Source organism: Aristolochia californica, unplaced genomic scaffold, assembly GCF_029961685.1.
Source record: "Aristolochia californica isolate CCGP_79_NKW_82.1479 unplaced genomic scaffold, dmAriCali1.0.hap1 SCAF_1, whole genome shotgun sequence".
Taxonomy (NCBI): domain Eukaryota; kingdom Viridiplantae; phylum Streptophyta; class Magnoliopsida; order Piperales; family Aristolochiaceae; genus Aristolochia; species Aristolochia californica.
The window spans coordinates 59731762-59752807 of record NW_027181770.1 but is presented as its reverse complement, the minus strand read 5'-3'; the positions used below and the strand labels follow the sequence as shown (position 1 = coordinate 59752807).

Here is a 21046-nt window from a genome sequence, read left to right as displayed (position 1 = left end):
TTAATAAATTATTTGAGTAGTTAAAAATTAATAAATAACTATTATATTATGTAAACATTAATAACTTAGATATTCCCACATGCAGCATGTGAGCGAGTGCAATTCCCTATGGCCTCCCAGCCCTGTTTGAGTTATATTTGTATTATTTTTATTTTATAAAAATTAGATATATTAAAATATTTTATTTAATAAATAATTTATCTGCATTTTACACCGTGCTTTTTATTTTTACACGCTAAAACAAATAAATACTTTACGCTACATTTTCCCCGTGAACATTGTGCACTAACCCCCCTTTGGTTTTTTTTGGTTTAGCAGCCGCTAAAACAAATAAATACTTTACGCTACATTTTCCCCGTGAACATTGTGCACTAACCCCCCTTTGGTTTTTTTTGGTTTAGCAGCCGTAGTCACAGTTCAGATGCAGAGGCTCTTCTTCGTAGTCGACCACTCTTCTCGTCGCCTCTATCGTGCCGCTTCAACATCTGCTCTTCCCGTCATGATACAAGCCTCTTCGTCTGCACCCGCCAGATTAAAGAGCTCTCTTAATTCGGCCGAATCGACGAAGCCCGGCGAGTTTTTTGGCAATATGATTCAGAGGGATTTATTCTCCTGGAATGCAATGATCAGCTACTACGCCCAGAACGGTCGCATTGACGAGGCCCGTGCTCTCTTTGACGCGATTTTAGGCAAAGATGTTAGGTTCTGGAACAATATGATCTCAGGTTATGCAAAAGTGGGTCAGGTGAATAAAGCTCGCCAACTGTTCCGCCAGATGCCTGTGAGGAACATCTTTTCTTGGAATGCCATGGTTGCTTGATATTTAGAAAATTAGGATATTATTTCTGCACGAAATTTGTCCGATGAAATGCCGGAAAGAGATATGAGGCATCTTGTAGTTCGATACTTCTCTGTTGCAGTCATTCTTTCAAAATGACAGAAGCTTGTCATCTTTTTTTATCAAATGACGGAGAGAAATTTGGTTTCTTGGCCAACAATGATAGCTGGGGTATACGAATAACAGTGACTATTAAAAGCATGGTGGCTTTTTCATGAGACGCGACAAAATCAAGTACTTGTTTATCGGTTTGTATTAGTGGTCACTGTTATTGCTGTGACGAAGTCAAACAATTCTAATCTGGTAGATACTTTACAGATACTGGCTATCAAAACCAGTTTTGTGAAAGACGTTGAGGGAACTGCTTTCTTGAATGCTGATGCTCGTAATGGACAAAGTCCATATGCGAAGAAGGTCTTTGAGATCTTGACAGACAAAAAATGACTTCACATGGAGTATCTTAAAGTGGTAGAATTAACGAGCCATTGCTTATACGAGACAATTCCTGACAGTACACTGAACACTCAAACTTAAACGCTTTACTAAAATGACCTCACATGGAATACGATGATCTACGCACTGTCCCAAAGTGGTAGAATAAACGAAGCCATTGCTTATATGAGATCATTCCTGACAGGACACCGGATACTCGAACTACAATGCTTACTAGCCAGCATGGAAAAGTTAATGAAGCGAGGGATTTGTTTGATGAAATTTCAAATCCATGATAGCTTGGAATGCAATGCTTACTGGGTATATGCAGAATGGCATGGTTAAAGAGGCCTTGTGTCCTCTAATTTGCCTAGACCTGATGATCTTTATTAGCTTCTCCTGTCATGCAAAAGGTGATCTTCTCAATCCCTGGTTCATTTTGATTTTTTTTTTCATCTTCATTATTAAGACATTCATAAGTCTCTAGCTTTTTCAATATTGTAGTGATTTCGTTAATTATATTACCATAGGTTTTGTATAACGTTTTTTTTTTTTTTTAAAGGAATAGTGTCCGTATCCCTGTCCAATGGGATGGAGCTGCTTAACTGTTTCTGCTAAAAACTTTGAGGATCTTAGGCTCCATTAGCATTTTTTTTAGTTATTAATTATTAATTATTGGTTTTTAATTTTTCTCAGGACACTAGTGTGTTTGATGGGTTCCATTTGGCATCATTTAGTTTGCTTTTTTAACTTTTTCTTGTTTCCCCTTATATTGTGATGATTATTTTTCATGTTCCCATTTTATGTGGAATGTTTGTTGTTTATTTCATCAGATTCCTTAGGCCATGATTTTGTTCATGCAACCTCTTTAGCGTAGGAACTTTGTTTCACACTCTTCTACTGGCATTTCATAATTTTTCATCCTGCTCCTCTATGCTTTTTTTTTCTCTCCTTTTCTTCAGTTTTTTGACCATCCATGTCTATCTTCTTTCGTGACCACTGTACCTCTTTTCGTCCCTTTTTTTTATCTTCTTTAACTCTTTCTTGTTTTTTTTTTTTTTGTTTACCAAAACGAACTCTGTTTCTTTAGATTTTATATGGAGGTGGATTGGTTCTGGTGTTTTTGTAAGAACACTATTCTGTGCCAACTTCAAACCTTCCTTTTTCCAGTTTGTTTTTTTGTTTTTTTAATTAGTGCCAGACCCATAATATTCTATGGTGCTGGTTTGAATTATGTGCTCTGAATTTTTTCCATTAAACTGTTAATTTTTGTTAAAGTTTCCTCTTTGTGAAATTACCATTTGCCTTCCTTCTACCCAAGTTTGTGAAGTTAATTTTCACGAAAGAGGGATTTTTTTGGTGTCCGCATGTTTGATATTAGTTATGTGAAAATCTACTGATTGGTCTTTTTGGTTACCCATGGTATAAAATATGGGTTGTCTATGAGTTCCAGTGAAGAAGGTACATGATTAAATCAAGCAAGTCATGACTCTTGAGATTTGGTGCATTCCAAATATTAGTGAAATTGGTTGGTAATTTTTTTTTATGTATTTGACTATTAATTGTAAAGGAAATTATATTTTGGAGGATATTTATGCTGGCAGGATATTGACAGAGTGGACTAGAGAGAACACTTTCTAAAGAAAAAACGAGAACATATTCTCCAAAAAAAAAAAAAAAAAAAAAAAAAAAAAAAAAGAATACTTTAGTTAATGAACCCAATGAAGGCGCACATTAGTGCAAATTGTATGCTCTCTAGACAAGCTGAGGCATACGATTCACCAAAAAAAAAAAAAAAAGCTAAAGCATTTGGGTAGGTGAGCATGAGACTTATGCTTATGAAAAAAACATTTGCTAGATTTATAATTTGATCAAATGCAGTATAAGTTTTAAGCATGGTGATAGCAGTCTGAGTACTATGATTCCTTGAAAGACATGCTTGAAGAATTATATATTTATTTGCTTATCAGCTCAGATGTCAAAGTTGAGCAAAAATAAGCATAGGAACATTGAAATGACCAAGTTTTTACAAGGTTGAAATTCAGACTGCCATGCTGCTAGAAGTTAAGTGTTCCCTTTCCAATACTTCAGAGAGTGGATGGTTCTGCAATTACAGAAAGTGAGAGTGATTTCAAAAGATGACGGTGCCCTGGTTAGTTCTAGGTCTGCTGCTATGTGCAGATGTGGTGGTTCTTTAAGGGTCAGAAGTTGTGAAACAGGCCAGGTTCTGGTAAAGAAAGAGTTAACTGGTAGTTTTTTCCATTATAGCAGGATAAATCTTATGGGAAATGCGGGAAATGCTGGGACAAGTTTGGGAGGTCAGTATGGACCAACTTTATACACTGGCCTCTAATCTATCCATTCTGGTTGCTGATTCTTAGAGAGTGGATGGTAGCTGGAATTTCTGCTTCAGAGGCAGTCTAAATAATATGGAAGCCTCAGAAGTCAGCAACCTGCTACCTGCCCTGCATGGATTCGGATCAGAACTCGTGCAGAAGACAAGATAATTTGGACCCAAGATGACAGTGGGAAGTTCATCTCTTGAAGCAACATATAACCACCGCAAGGGGTGGACTGCCACGACAAGCAATGGTGAAGACATAATTATTGACCCCCCCCCAAGCTCTCTTCTTTATTTGGAGTGTTGTGCTCAAGAGAATCCTCACAACTGAAAATCTTCGAAGGAGAGGGAACATAATTTCGAATAGTCTTTGTACCTTCTGTGATGATGTGGAAGAAAGTGTTAGTTACATTCTTCTGCACTGTCCTTTTGCATGGCATGTCTGTATTCACTTCTTCAGCAAGATTGGCATTGATATTTGCATACCAAGCAGTCTGGAGATGATTTGTGAATTGAGCAAGGCACCTGACTTCCTAGCTTGGGTAAGGCCCTTCTGTCAGCTTTTCTTGTGCACATCCCTTGAGGGCTGTGGCTGGAGGGAAACTATAGAAGGTTCAATTGCAAGTATTCCTCGGTGGGTGAAGTCCCTTGTAGAATTTTGGGTTCGATTTCTACTTGGATTGATACCAGAAAGGAGTTTGAAAGCTTAAGAGGTAATTCTATTAGAGACAACTGGAGGTTGATTGTGCAGATGTCAATCCCAGCCAAGACTACTCCTATGGCAGAATGGGTGCCCCCTCCCAGTGGTGGCATAAAGCTAGATTTTGATGACAGTGTGCGGGACCATCCGGGAAAAGCTGTGTTTGGAGGAGTTTTCCAGAATCATGAGAGAACCGCCTTGATTTCCTACTTGGCACCACTGGGTAGTTCAGACTCTACTATAGCCAAGCTTTAGGAACCTCTTCAATGGGCTAATTATCTTCAGAGATCATTTTAGAGGCAAACTTTTCATTGAAGGTGATTCCAAAGTAGTAATTGGATGGTGCACATGTGGTTCCGAACCCCCTTGATGACATTGGAAGCCCTTCCATGAGTTTGTGGACATCTCCTCTCATTTTGATTGTTCTTGGATTCATGTATCTAGATCAGCTAAATTATTTGTTGACACTTTGGCAAAACTAGGGGTCTCCCTCTAATCTGTCGTTGTAACGGGAAACCCCTTGTCTAGCCCTTTGTAAGTTTTGTTCGTTGGCTTCTTGCCATGTATAAAATTCGTCTCTTTAAAAAAAAAAATGTATGGGCCAACTTTACCACAGGAGAATAGGTAGCCTTGACAACTACTATAGATGTTATACTACTTTCTAGAGATGGGTATAATCATCTTATCACTTCAAACCTTATTTGCCCTGTTTGTCACTCTTACACATCCAGAAAGTACCTCTGCCTTTTGAGTCTTTCTGTGTTCTTTTTGGACCATTGGTTCGGTAGTCTCTTCTTACACGACTGCTAACTCGTCTTTGTTCTTATTCTCCTTCAAATATAGCTGTTGTTACCATGTTAGCAATTGTAGATAGAGTATGATCTCTTTTTCTATAGTCTGTTCTATCAGTTACCATGATTTCCTATAAATTTAATGTCTGTCAATTCCCACTTCAATTGTCTTTTAGGTTCTCCAAATGAAGAGGGCATGAACAGAATGATTTGTACTATTTAGATAAGTCATCAAGGATGAAAATTTCTGCTGTGCGTATGAGTATTTCACTTTATCAATAGCAATGTGGCATGGTCATCCTCTAGTGTAAAAATTGAGTCAATTGTTGCCATCCTTTATGTGTCCTCATCTGAGTATGTGGTTTGTAAGCAATGCAAGTATGAAGGTCTACCTTTCAGCCTTGAGTCAATAAACAAAGTGATTCTTTTATTTATTTTATACATTTAGATGCATGGGTTCTATGCAGAATACCTAGTCAATATGTGATACAAGTACTTTATCACTTTTTTTATTATTTCTTAACACTGGACTTGCTTTACGATGCAACATAGTGGTTTAGTTTGAAGGAACAACAAGTTGAATGCTTCCTTTAGAGTGTGAGTAACCTAGATTTCAGCAACAGTTAAGAAAACTACAATCTAAACTTAAGTTTAATAAGTAATACTTGAAGGACACAAATAAAAGTTTCTAAAATTATTAAGAAAAATATCAAACAGAGAAAAAACACCAGATAATTTTATCCAAGAGAGAACAAGAATCGGAACTTTATTCAACAGTATAAGAGTTATTTGTGTGTTACATATGAAGACCTTTTATAGGAATAGAAATCAGCAAAAATTGGAGTCTGTTATGCTGTCCAGTCTAAGAAATACTCTAGTTAGGGCTTAATAAATCTAGTTTTGTGTGCTGAAAAACTCAAAACAGTAAATAGTTTCTAGCTTAAAGATTTGCTATCTTTAGGCTACATTGATTTGGAAATAAAGACCTAAACCAGAAACATGAAACTACTAATTGAATTTTTTTTCTAATTGGAACTTTTAACCAAAATAGCAAGTTGTTATTTAAGTGATGCTTCCTGTAAACTTCGCAAGTTGCTTGTCCAGTAGAACTTCTAATTTCAGCAAGCTTAAAATAGGAAAGTACAATTTAGAGAGATTTTATATTTTTGGAAATTGAGCATAAAATAGGAAGTTTAGGCCTCTTTTAGTTGAATTATTTCTTCTTCTTCCTTAAACGTGAATGACTTTGGGATGATCTCTTGTCTTTAGATATTCCTTAGCTAGTTTCTCCACATTAAGATGTGTTCACTACTTTACTAGTTAAAAGACAAGTCTAAAGTTAGTTGCATATTCAAACATTTATCATAAAAAAAATCTTAGTTTGAACCAGAGGTTGTGTTCTTCTTTCTGACCATGTATTGAAGAATGTAAATTTTTTTTGACAAGTCTTGTGAAAAATGGTTTTACTCACGGAGCTATCTTATGAAGGTTCACCTAAATTATTTGAACGCACAAAACTCCAAATCTCCAAATTATAAAGAGTTTAATTAGAGTCTTTGTGTAAGTACAAACTAATGTATTGTGTTTAAAATGATGTTATCTTAGATCTAGCCAGACCCTTTTACTAGTCTCAAATCTAGTTGAGTTTGAGATGGTTCACTCAAAACATGAGTCAACTTGGTGAGAAGGGCAGTCATGGATACACCCATGGAATAGGTGGCTTAATGTGCATATAATATGTCAATATGGTGACACTGCTTGATGAAGAATATTTTTTGGTTGGTATCGGCATAATTAGTTGGTAAAAAGGTTGGGTATGGATTGGGTTGTTGCCTCCAATGCCCTAAGGCCACAGTGGGGGGTGGTGGGGGGGAGGTTAAGGGTTTCAAGTGTGAGGCTTTATGTTCTAGTTTCACTGGTGAGGGTTTTTAACATTAAACAAAAAAAAAAGGAAGAAAGTAGATTGGGCATGAAGATTGTTAGTAGGTAAATCTTGGTCCCAGTTTGTCTATTTAGGCTTGTAGAAGGGAAGTTGTCAGAGGCAGATGGTTCCTCTTAAGTGTTGGGCTAGGAATATCATCACTTAAGAGTCGAATATTCGAGAGAGACCACCTAACTAAAGGCAGTCATTTGGGGATGGACCAGACATACCTTCTACTTGGTAGAGCATGACCGAGCCCAAATTTATTCTTGTTGAGTCTTGTTTGTATGTTTTGTTCCAATCAAGCTGAGTGGTTTATTCAGACTTGCATGTGATAAGGAAAGCTGGTAGGCAGGAGCTCTATTCACATCTATTTCATGTTCCAGAGTGGTTCTTTGTTTGTGAGGGATCGTTTGCGGCTGAATAATTCCATAATGTATAGGCTTGGAAGATTTTGAACATATTCATTAAAAAGAGGTCTCCTAATTTCATTGAGTCAATTTGATGGACCTGACACAACTACTACAATGACTATATACCTTTTTATGAAGACTTTATGGTGACTTTTCAAGTTCCTTCAAACCATATTTTGAAGCCCTAATAAACTCTAAAATTTTTATGGTGCAAGGTTTTTAGTTCTCTATGAAGGGTTTAATGGAGCAAACTTTTCAAGTTCCTTGAAGTGGAGGACTCAAGCCTTTGTGTCTCTTTGTGCATTCTACATTTTCTTGATGTGTTTGTATATAACTGCTTCTGTTAATAAGATAGCTAATAATTTTTCCAAAAAAAGGATATAAAGTAAGATGGCGGAGTTATTATTTTTTCTATATAGGATTATGGTGATTTGTGAAATCATGGTAACTAGATTTTTTTTTTGCTGACTTGCTTGTGGTGTTCCTATATTATTTCTTCTTTTTTTGTGGTATAATATCTGAAAATTTTCACCAGAAACTGAAGAAGGTGGATTGGGATGAGTAAATTCCTTGTTTTATAGACTTATTCATTATTCTTTACACTTTGATGTTATTGCTTATTACTTTTTCCTAGGGTTTTTCAACTTGGATTCAGGAACTAAATCGGGCACCTGAAGAACTGGGTCAGGTTGCTTGAGTTGAACTGGGCAAGTCAGAAACCCTTTTTTTTCTTTGCTATTTTGATAAATTAATCTGAATTTTTGTTGTTGTTGTTTATCTGCTTTCCGAACAATAGATTTGTTGTTTATCCAGGTTCTTTGCTGCTATGCTTGAAAATGATCATTGGAGGGCATTGTAACTGATGTCAAGTGGTTCACACATAATACACTGAACTCTTGATTCTGTTGAGGAATCTAGATATTGTCCGTAACTATTGAAAGTCTACACATGATCTCCTTTTATGTTGTCATCATGCTTTATATTTTCCTTGTAATTTCTTACTGGACATACTATTCATCAAGCTGTGATGTATATTTTGTAGGAGTGTTTTCCTCTTCCAGCTCAGTTTTCTGAACAAGAACCAGATTTGATGCTTTAAAGGTGTGTGGTATTAATGTTTCTTGGAATTTTTTTACCATATTATGTTCATGAGAACTGCTTGTTGATGCAGTTTTTGACAGTTCCAAATACATATAAAACCCTCAAAAACCCATGTACAGTATCAAGAAAACTTATTTTATTTTACTAATTTTTGTTTTGAATCAGTGAGGAAGAATGGCGCAACAAACAAAGCAAGTACTGTGAAAAGGCTAAAGGATGACTGCTCCATGCCACAAAAATGAACTTTCAGACGAAGAAAGATAGAACCACAGTAAAAACACGGACTCTCCATGTTTCTGGCTGATGAGACAGCCACATGGTTAGGACTTCTGGTTTTGTCTATAAAGTATCAAGCACTGACATCTAAGGTAAGACTAGATGTTGGATACTTAGACAACTAATAACTAGCTTAACAATGCTGCAAACCTGCATCATTTTTGAAAGTGATCACTCATGCTTACAATATGCATCTGACGTACTTGGCTCACTGTGAGACTGTCAATTTATGATTAGCAAACTGGTGAATTCATAACCTCCTCAATAGATTTGTCTGTCTCTATTATTCTTTTAGGTGAAAGTAATTAATTATTTACTAACCAAGCTACCTTGTGTTTGTTTTCGTGTCTATATAGTTGCACTGATTAAGTAGCTTGGGAATTGGAAATCCATCCGATCTCTTGCCTGCTTGAATGGCACGGTATGCAACGAGCAGAAGTCATGATAAAGGGTTGAGAGGACCTGGAAAAAAGCACCTTTGGTGTACCAGTTATTGTGCCCACAGCAAACATTGGATAACTGCTGGAAGCATCTAAGTAGTAAGCCCACCCTAAGATGAGTGTTCTCCCGAGTAAGAACCACTCCGTCATCACTTAATGAATGGATGTTATGACTAAAAATCCGGACAAAGATTTGTCCTTGGGTCAAAATAAACACGATTTCGAAAGAGAAAAAATCGTTCGATTTATGAATACCTCTTTGAAGTCTTTAACCATCCATTTCATTTGACACAAATCAGCTCTTTTTGTCTCTTGACGTTTCTCCTGAAAATGCAGAGGCCATAAAGTTGGGAACTTGCATTTCACCTTCGAGTAAACATGAAGGAAGCTCCGATTAGCGAATCAAAAGGGGAAACGTAGGTAGAAATAATGAACCCACAAAGTCATCCATTCTGCTGTCCAAGCCGTTAGCTTCCAAATTGATGAGATCAAATCACACCAGAGGCTCTTCGTCCTTCTTTCTCAAGGACGAAATCCTGGTTTTTGCATTGGTCAAGCCTTTAGCTTCCAAATTTGATGAGATCAAAGCACACCAGAGGCTCTTCGTCCTTCTTTCTCAAGGACGAAATCTTTGTTTTCCATTGCTGATCTTTTCTTGGAGTTAAAATTCAAAAGCAGTGTTTGGATTTTATGCAGAAAAAGGCTGGGAGCAAATCCCTGCAACAGATACTAACAGGACTGATATGACTCCCCCTTTTCCGTATAAATTATTTTCTTACATAACTTACCAAACGGAAACCCACATTATCAGATAGGCCCCACTCCATGATCTCCCTCATCTTTCCCGGGCCCATCCCAACCGCCCCTTTTCATCCCATTGTGTGAGCAACCTCACATGGTCAACAACAACTCGAGATCGTTCTTCTCTGGGCCCACCACGTGGACCGGTCACCTACGGCTCCCTCCCATTGGTCAGTTCCAGACGGTACGTGGCGCTTCATGATTCGATAGGATACGTGTCACCGACAGACACGAGAACATGGCAACATGCATCATGAGGCACGTCTCCACGTGTCCACTCGCATGAAAGCCCTAACCTAACTTTCTCTCTCAGTGCGACTGAGAAAGCTAGCCAACCAGACTGGAACTGGAGTAGGCTTTTTTTCTTCGTTTTAATCGTTTGAACGATTAGTGTCTTGAAATTTTATTTGATTGACGAAGAAAACCCGGAAAAGGCTTACGCCAATGGGAGTTGCGGAAAATGCGAGAGAAGGGAGGAGGCAAGGGTTAAGGGGGGAGGATGTCTATCGGTGAGATTAAAAAAGACTCGCAGAGAGTGGAGTTCTGACAGAATTCGAACCAGCGAAGAACCACAGGATGAGGAAGACGATGATGGATCCTTGTGTGTCCTGTACGGACGTGAGAATTCCTGGTATTCTCAAATGGCCACCTTTTGGTTCTTTTTAAGCATAAAGCCCGGGCACAGTGCGTCTTCCTCCGTTGAGAGCTGACATGGATTCCGTCTCCGCCACAGAGAGCCTTCCACGCAGGGTGACATATCTTGGAGATGAATATCGGAGGAACTCACTTTCTCAAAAGAGTAAAAATGTACCCAGTTTTCTTGAAGATTTATACGATTCTACGTACAGAAACAACGGAAGTGTTGGTCATGGAAATTGGAGTAGTATTATTGTCCGCTGTAAGTTAATCCTTCCCTGGGTCGTCTTCCAGGTCATGCCACAACGCTGAAAGCTCAGAACCCTAATCCTAACTACCGTCCAATGAGACGAGTAAAGCAGTCTCAAGTGCAGTGGCACGTTGCACAACCTAGAATCTCTTGACTTGAAAGATGAAGATGGAGAGCCAACCAGGAAGTAATATTCAAATTAGAGATAAATCTCACAGTTCCGATCTTACCATCTGTCTTCTTGCATGGACGTCACGCAGACTTTATGGTCAGAAATGCTTCTCAAAACCCAAGAGCAGCTCGGCTTCTCTTTCCCGAGGAGAAGGGACGGCATAAAGAGCCTATCAGACACCGGCATCCTCGACGATACAGTTGTTGGTTGAGAAATCTGAGCTTTCTATGGACAACATTGGGATATTAACTAACTTAAGCTGTGAAAACATACGAGACTGTTTCTTTCTTATCTGGATAGCTTTATTTCATCGAGAATTCTGAACAGAAAATGGACAAACAGTCTCAGGAAGAAATCCAAGCATGCGAGTTTTTAATTTGCTACTAGAGCCGGAGTTTTATGCAAATCCCAGAATAAAATTTATCAACAAAACGAGATATTGCATCCAGATTCCAGACAATGTCCATGGATCAAAAGAAACTGAAAAGAGAACTTTGTATTACCAAAACATATTTACAGGAGCAGTACTTCCTCTCATATGCATAAGCAAATCAATCAAGAGCTTGAGAACTAAAATTTTGAAATCAAAGCCGATCCATATATCGAGAAACAACCATGCAGATTCAAACGCGAAAGAGAGGATAATATCTGTACAGTTTTTTTTTGTTTGCCCTTTTTCTGTTTCGTCTCCCTTTCTTCTATATGTTTTTCTTCAGCAACTGCCAGTCCTCTTCTTGCGGATTTTAAAAGATAAGTCGTCCTCTTGGATATTACTGTTCGCGGCTTTCATCTTCCTAAACTAAGTGCAGTGTTCACGTCCAGCCTCCAAGCGCACCCACCGCCGGCCATCCTCCAGACGTCGCACGGCGCCGTGAGCGAGTTTTTCTCCTTCTGGCACGTATACTCCACCCTCACGCGACACGAAAACGCCAGGACCGTCGCCTCCGGCAGCTTCTCCTTGGTCGCCAGCGCCAATATAACCCCAGCGCCGCCCGTCTGCCCCACCATCCTCTTGTACGCATCGTTCACCCACCTCACACAGTTCCAAGCATCTGTCATAAACACAGGACACGTGTCAGCCTCCAGCCTCCGCCGCTTTCCGTCATCGCCGCTCCCCAGGTCCCACGCATCCAGATACGTGTCCGTCACGCACGCTACGGTCACACACGACCATAATGGCCGCACGGGCTGCGCGGCCACTGCGGGGCGGGCCGGGAAAAACCCCTTCAACCAGATCGGCTGATGCTGACCAGAGATATTCTCGGACGACGAGGAAGAAGAAGCAGATGAAGGCGGAGACTCATCCCTCGCCGGAGGCGGGTCGTCCTTCCTTTCAGGCGTCAACGGCAGCAAAGGCAGAGTCACGACCGGGGAATAATTTCCCCCATCCTGGCTCCCGTCGCTGTTCGTCGTCCCCTCCGGCGACGTCTTCCGCTGCTTCCGGCATCTCTTAGTGTCCCTCTCGCACCGCCGTCTCGCTCTAACAACACCAACTTTCCTCCCAGCGCCACATCGGGGGTCCGACATCTCCATCGGCGGCGGAGGGGGCGCACCCCCAGCAGCCGGCTTGGGGGCAATCGGCCGGTAACGCAGCATGATCCGGTCGACCTTGGAGCCTACGTAAGCCACGGAGCCAGCGTACCTTGCAATACAGCAGCCTCCTTTCCCCTCCATCTCAGGCAAGCAAGCAGGCAAGCATACCTCCAAACATCGCCACCTCGTTTGCTATTTATAACATCCGTACCCGCTGCCACCGGATGGAACAGGTGGCGCCGTACACCACCTGTCCCACGTGACAGACGGGAACCGCTTCGCCCTTCGGGTAGGCCAATTGGGATCGGGTCGAGTGGCTTGTCCAAAGGGGAAAGCGACACGCGAAGGGAAGGGGATACCAGGGAACATATGGTAAAAGTAGGAGGAGAAAAAGGGAAGGAAGGGAGAAAAGGTGGGCGGAGGTTCGAGAAAGGTAGCACGTGGACCAATGGGAGGAGAGAAGGAGCGGAACGACCTTTTCTTTTTGGGTGTTGGCGTCGCTATCTATAATAAGTAGAGAGGCAGGAGTGGGACACGTGGTCGGAAGGAGAGCGACGTGGATCTAGGGCGGAGATCGATGACGTTATCAGAGCCAACGGAATTTTTTTCCTTTTTTTCTCCTGGTTTTGTCTCCGGAAACGAGGATTGCTTCGACAAAAATGGATAAATACCCCCCGACCGCCGGCTGTCTGCGCTGGAGAAAATGGTCTTTTCAGGTTTTTTCTACATCCCAAGTCAGGTTTAAGGATCGTAAAACCCTGGTTATGAATACGAAAGGCAATAAACGGAGTTATTCCATCAACTCGTTCTGTAATCAAGCTGTCTTTGGATTTTCATGAATCCTATTCCCTCCTTGTTAATCCATTCTCAAATCTCATTACTGCTCTATTCCTACAAACCCGTTTGTTTTCACATCACACCCAATCAAAGAGCTTCTTAACTTCTGCTGTCGATTCTTTCTTTATATCTCTTGATGTTGAGTCCGACTTTTAAGTTTAATTCTTTCCTGAACTTCATTATCATTTAACTCAGCCGATTGCCATAAAGTCAGTGCTTCGTGTAAGTAGATTATTAAGATGTAATGTACTTGATGAGAAGATTTTCAACTTCACGCAATGGCGATTTGAGGAGTTCCAATTTGTTGATCCCAATGAAGCAATCATCGAAGGTGATGTGAGGCTTCCTGTCGTATTGATTGACAAGGGGACATGAATGCTCATGCCTCGCTCTGTGATTGACATAGAGAGGAGCACTTTACTGCTTCGTTTGGATCAGCAAATGGGAACATTTTGATGAGTGATGAGGATTTTTTAATAGCGAACAATATCTCCTCTTTTCTCGAGTATTTCTTATCCTTGTCACTTCGTTGCAACGGTCCTTTTTTAATTTAAGCATCGTGAAGTTATCCTAAGCTAATTAAATTATCATATATATAAGTAGTTCAACGTAGAAGCTGATAATGGATAACCATAATCTCTTCAATTATAAGATAAGATCATATAGGATTTATCCCTTATTGAATTTATTATACCAAGTAAACCTTATCTTTCTTATTCTAAATTGTATAAATACCGTCTTTACTCTAATATATGCCCTTAACCATATGAAATAATCATTATCTTATGGAAAATTCTAACACATGTTTGGGTGATACGAAGAGGATAATCATGATTAGACCGTTGAGATAGTTGTTTCGCATATTTCACACCAAATGACTTTTCGTATTAGATCAACGCCATATGTGTGTGTATATATATATAAACTAAGATAATTCATAATTAAGAGATGATTTGATATGGGGCTTAGGCATGAACACCCTAGTATATAAACCAGCATGCCTTTAAATTATTTCCTAATTACCTAGACAAACATAAGCTTCAAGTTAATGCGTACTTTTACTTGTATAATACCACCACAAAATATATGTACTTATTTTTTTATTGATTTTCATCCAATTGCTTTAACTTGACATATAAAACGACGTAAACACCCTCGAAATAAAGATATTTTCTTTAAATGTGAACCCATATAAATCTCTTGGGATCAATTCGGTGCATGTTGAGTCACATAAGGTGTTGTGGGACATGTTTATATATATATATTCTTCTGAGATTATTTATGGGTGCATCCAAAAAATTGTAAATTTCAATTTTATGACGTATGTATGTTATTTAACTTGACAAAATTAAGGTTAACTGATTAAATTGAAGGGTAGGTCACATAAATGATTTTGTTAACCAGATATTCAAAATATTTATATTCATAATAAAGATCATTTAAGAAACTTTTTAAGGTTCTCCTTGATTTTAGGTGATTTTGTTTGGCCAGCTTACTTGTTGCCTTGAAAATGATCCGACTAGTGTAGGTAAGAGACATCCCATTAATGGTGGTTCTTATATGCATGGTGACTAGTCATAACTATGTAATTGTCTCCTTTTGCCCGTTTTACTCTTCTAGTGTTTTGTGGGTTAATTGTTTGCAAAAATGATTTTTCTTTCTTTTTGTTTGTTCAAACGAAGTTGCTTTCTAGCATGAGATACTTGTTTCTTTTTTATATGGACCATGGCCGATTGAGAAAATATGTTGCCAAAAAATTCCATCTATGGTTTTTAACTGCACAACATACTTAATAAGGATCTTAAGACCAATATCATCAACATGTACATAGTCTCTCTTTAAAAAAAGTAAAGAGAATACTTTTAAAAATAAAAAACCATATAAACAAGTATTTACAGTCTGTACTCTACAGTTAATGTTGCACTTGTTTGGGTGTTTACTCAAGAGTGAGAAAAAAATTTAAACCCCCTAGAAAAGAAAAGAAAATAATAGAAAATAAAAAAATAGACCATTATTATTTTCAAAAATAATTAGTGAAAATGAGATAATAATCAATTTCTCCTTTTTACTAACTATTTTTCAGACAAGTCTATTCATCTGTACAAATAAAAACCTAAAATAATATGAGCCGGTCCTATCAGATTAAATGAATAAAAAAAATGTTATCCTCAATGCCTTCATATCTATCTAAAACAGTTCGGAGAAGAAATGTTTCAAAATGGACTTGCTTTCTTCAAAGCATCAATTGTCAGGTAGGAAATTATTGACATGAATTCAATCATGTATCACCTTTTTATGCATCTTTAATTCTAAAACGGGGAACACCAAAGCAAGCAATGTATTTAGTCCATTCTATGCCTAGGGCATGCCAAAACTAATATAAAAATAAGATGAATGAATGTCTATCTATAATTGGGGTTAGTGCACAAACCTCTATACTTCAATAATAAGAATTTTATGCTTGTTTTCTTCTTGATTAACTTAGGGAAACTGTATTAAATGCATCCAAGTTTCCCTCAAATTTTGTTACACTCATATAATTTTCTAGATAAATTTATGAAGAGCATTTAATCTTTAAAATTTAAGCTTATGCATATTATCTATATAAATTCTAAGAAATCAAGATTCATGAACTTAGTCTTAGTTTGTAACACCAAAAGAAAATAAAATGATGAAAATAGTCTTTAATGACTTGATTTGAAAGTATAATCAACTCAACATAATCCTTAATGACTTAAATGTAGGTTCAATCTAAAGTTGGTAGCTACTGTGTTAATTAGATGGAGTGGTTCGGGGCATGAGTTTTTGCTTCCCTTTTGTATGTACTATAGCCGGTCAAACAAATTTGCTAGGAGATTTTTCCTCTAAGAATTTTATGAATTAGACAATATATTTAATTTATATCATCAGTAATTTGAATATTTATTATCATCAAAATTATCACAGCGATCTTGAAACTATCAGATAGAGTCATTTGTGGACAAATCAATGATATCTAATGTGTATCATTTGAAGCATGAAATATTACTTAGGCTTTATATTGTCCATCTTAAGTTGTTTTAGGCAAAAAAAATATGAAACATCCAAAATACCATATTACACACTATGAATGTGAATTTTATAAGAGCTAGTATTTAAAAAAATATATATACAATAAGATCAGATAGTAATGGAGGAAGAAACTGGTGGAGATCTCCAAAACCTCTGTGTCTGCGTCAAAAACCTTTGATAGACCACTCTCATAGTTTGATTACGTTCACTGTTGATCCACGCAACAAAAGATTAGCATCAGACACGATGACTTTTGTTTTTCTGAGCAAGAGGACAAGGGTTTTCTTTGTTTTCATCCTCATCCACTATTTGAAAGCTTGTAGTGTCTTAAGGATCAATTTGAGCAGTGGAAGTTCTGCGGAAACTGACAAAATTTTGTGGGTTTCTTCTTCCACTCGTAAACTCTTTAGGGTTTTAGGGGGGAAGATACAAGCTGTCGTTGATACGGTTGTTTGTAGTTTTCCTCCGAACAATACCTCATAAAATCAATCGTAAGAGTCGTAATCAAGTGAAATAAGTTTTATTCATGGTTTTAGTAATTCTTAGAGACCAATCTTTCTTGTCTGAAGAGCTACCTCCATTAATCTCATATTTTTGCTTAATTCATTCTAGTGTTTTATTATTGTTTACATAAAATAATAATAATCTGTACAATTTGAAGACCTACCAGGATCTTGTGAACCATTTTTAACTCCCCAGGTAATCGGCTGAGGATCACTATCATTTGATGGGCAATTCTTTGACCAAGATATTAAATAGTTCAAATTGAATTCCTCCACTTCTTCTCCAGAAACTGATGAGATCAGATGGTCTGTAATGTTTATCCATATTTCTTTTGACACAAATCTACTCTTTTGTCTGCTGACATATTCTCCAAAAAACGAAAGATTTGGAATCGTTTACCTTCACTTTCTCCTCTCTCTTGTCAGCAAAAACAAAGCAAGATCCTTTCCTTATTAAACCCTTTTTTAAGGAATAAAAAGGGTAACGTAGACAGGATTATCATCCATAAAGTAATGCAGTTAAGTTTCTTCTTTCTTCTTGACTCAAGGTTTCTGAGTTGTCGTTGCAGTATGAAACTGCGTCTCCTACTGAAATGCGTCCTCTAGATAGACAGTTGAAGAGAAGATTTGAGGATTGTAGCATCAGGGTGAAGTGAACAAAGACAATAATATAATCTGGGAGACAGATATAATTGGCCGGCAACCCAGAATTAGATCAACTGCTCTGATACTGATGGGCAACCTTCAGTCAATTTCAGTCTCTTTTTTTTTTTCCGACAGAAAGAAACGTACGACTGGAGAGAAAAGAGACTCAGAGAGCATAACAAAATTCTTGATCTCCTGTTCATTACAGGTTCATTATGTTCCACTAGATCCAAACTTAAAAAGAAACCCAGAAGAATCTGCTGTTTGGGTTTCTTTCAAACGAAGACGATGAGGACATCCCAGGCTGGCTGTGTCCATTTCTATATAATTTTGCAGGGAGATATTAATGTATATAATATAATAATGTAGCTAGGTAGGTTTTCATGGGAATTTTACCAAAAGCAGGAAGTTGTGACACTCAAAGAAATGGCCTGAAGAGAGGTGTCATTTTATGAGCACAGCTTCTGCTTTTAGTAGGTACTTGTCAATTTTTCGTTTCCCCAGTGGAAACAGGGCCTCAGATGTTTATTTCAGGACGGCGGAAAGTGGCCTACACTCTTAATAATTTTTTTAATAAAAATTAATCAAAACAGAATTATTTTTTCCATTTTATTCTCGTACTCATAGATTTAACCCCTCGATAGCTTTCTGGATTTCATTCGATATTCGATTTCAACTTGTACAAAGTGGTTTACAGATGCCTAGAGCAGACCATTGTTGAAAAAACAGCAAACCCATTCTTTGTATACAACCTCATACAGGTAGCGGCCATGGAAGCCGCTAAAACTAGTACGGATTAAGAATCAGAATTTTTTTTACCATTTTATCGGTCTTCAACGAATCCAACTCCCAAAAGATGAGAACGAAACCAAAATCTTTCATGTTGTCGATGCTAAATAGGTAAAGGTTGGTGTTCCTTTTGCGGGTTTCTGTCTAATCTTTCATGTTGTCGATGCTAAATAGGTAAAGGTTCGAACCTGATAATAACAGGCCTAAGCTGAGCTTCAATCAATCCAAGTATCCATCACTGGAGCACTCAAACTAATCAACGACCTTCTCCAGGACCTCTGCTCATCCACTCTTCTTGAATTTTCGTAATGAATAATCTGAATACCTTTCTTTTCCCTCTTTCAATCAAGTAGTTTTCGAATCTATTCTGATGAATAAGAGTTGTTGTTGAATCTGTCACGAGTGTGCTGCAGCACCCAGAGTGGTAAATAAAATTTTAATGTCTCATAGTGTTCGAGATCGGATCTCCTCTTTGAAGTTGACCAATGACCCAACCGTGCATAAATGAAACAGGGTCCTACCATGCTTGTGGTTCATTCATGTCCGACCAGATTGCTGGTCAGGTCCAAGCCAGGACATCCCGTCTCGTGAATTTCACATTACTTACAGGAAAAGTAGAAGTATACGATAAGAAAGAATATCAACCTGTTAGTGGTTGAGAGAGATTATGATACCCACCAGGGTGACAGGCAGTTTCCAAAACACAAATCAACCTCCTTAAGGGCACAAAGATCAAATCATGACTGAAAACACAAACGTGGTAAAGCTAGACTTGTTCAGTAGGAGTTAGATTCTCGACGGAAAGAATTTAGGCCACAAGGCTCCTCACTGGGCAAAACCCATTTAATATCAGCTTTCAGCCAAATAAACTGATGAGGTCAGATGGTCTTTATCCACTTCATTTGACGTAAATCTGCTCTTTTGTCTCCTGGCGTTTCTCCAGAAAGTGCAGGGACCATTCAAAGTAAAGAAAGGAAGAGAGTGGGAACTCCTTACCTTTCACTTTCTGCTTTCCTGTTCGAGTAAACATAAAGCAAGATCCTTCCCTTAAAAAACCTGATTGACGAATCAAAAAGGGCAACGTAGATAGAATCGTGAACCCATAGAGTAATGCATTTGAATAGCTTGTTTCGATGTCGACTAATGAATTTTGTTTTGTTATATTGCTCTTTGCAACTGGTGATTGTGGCTCACGCCAACCATTTTCATTCTACTATTACAGAATGCAGCTCTGCTGTCTTCTTTCAATAATATCTTCATTTCTACGTGGGTTAGGTCCTGATGAGATCAGTGAAGCTCATAGTCAGAAAATTTGGGTTTTGAGTGCTATGATGAGAAAGATAACCCAGCATCATTACTCTTTCTCTGTAGTAATTCTTGGAGGGATATGAACAGTTGGATTGCTTTTCTCTCGTTTCAGTCTTTGCCACGTACAGTCATTTCTTTCTTCCATGGGGACCCCAAACAAGAATTCAATAATAATGAGAACAAAACAGTATGAGATCAGCGGAATACAAACCTATTTTCAGAAGCATAGAATAAAAATTCACCCGAATAAAACCCATTACTTTTTACTGAAATCCGAACTTTCAGAACTCGGGCCTGTTCTGGTTCTGGTGTTTTTCCCTTGAAACAGGGAAGACATTTGTTTTCTCAATGGATGCAGATTTTCGTTTTAGTATGGAAACTCCGAAACCGTGTCTCCAGATGCCAAGGATCAATAATAGAAGAGTTTTAAAAGAAACCCAGATTTTGATGAAAGAGTAGATGATGCAAGTGAAAAATATCCATAATCCTGTCTTGAAGTAGACGAAGGGAACACAAATACCACGCTTACCTACTTTTGTACAGATCTCATATTTGTATGCAGAAATAGGAGTTAGGTTTCATGGGAATCTTACCAAAAGCGGGAAGGCGTGACACACAAAGGATCAGCCTGAGGAGAGGTGTCAGTTTATCAGCCCAGCTTCCATTTCCTGTAGGTATTTGTCAATTCTGTGCTACACAAGTGGAAGCAGAGCCTCAAATGTCCATTTCGAGGCGGCGACTTGTAGTCTCCTTGGACCTGCAAGAGCTGACGATTTCATCTCGAATCATGGAGGAGTATCCTACCTCATAAAACTTTCCAGAATCCAAGGCTCCTTCTAACTCATTTTCAAAATGATTCATGAAAGGACGATTTGCATGGAAGAGATACGAAACCAACCATTATCCGGCAAAACCTCAAACAGATAGAGGCCATGAAAATTGCTGTAACCACTATGAACTGATCTCCAAATTTTGTATCCCTTCTCATATTCCCTGAATCAAAGTTCACATGGATCAAACAAAGTAGCTGCTCTTGTTGTAGATGATAGAGATAGAGATAAATATAGTGATAGATATAAAGATAATGATAGAGATAAAGATAACTAGTGATTGAATTAGAGATAGAGTCAAATTGTAGAGTTTACAAATCAATAATAATCACGACAATATTATTCATCATTCCTATATTAAATATGGTATTAGAGCTTCCCATCGATTAATCGGAACCAGTCTGTCGTCGCTGGAAATCCTTATCAGAATTAGCCTCT

General features: G+C 38.3%; 1 protein-coding gene and 1 long non-coding RNA gene across 2 annotated transcripts; one reads left to right on the top strand and one right to left on the bottom strand.

Moving 5' to 3' along the window:
- The first annotated feature begins 383 nt into the window (after positions 1 to 383).
- LOC137964538 (uncharacterized) lies at positions 384 to 9096 on the top strand. Its single transcript, XR_011115672.1, has 3 exons — positions 384 to 1683; positions 8479 to 8537; positions 8703 to 9096. It is a non-coding gene; the product is annotated as an uncharacterized lncRNA (long non-coding RNA).
- A 2514-nt stretch (positions 9097 to 11610) lies between these two features.
- On the bottom strand, positions 11611 to 12786 carry LOC137964529 (uncharacterized). The gene has a single exon (XM_068811362.1). It carries the CDS (start codon positions 12784 to 12786, stop codon positions 11899 to 11901), a length of 888 nt encoding a protein of 295 aa, XP_068667463.1. The 3' UTR covers positions 11611 to 11898.
- Positions 12787 to 21046: the final 8260 nt, after the last annotated feature.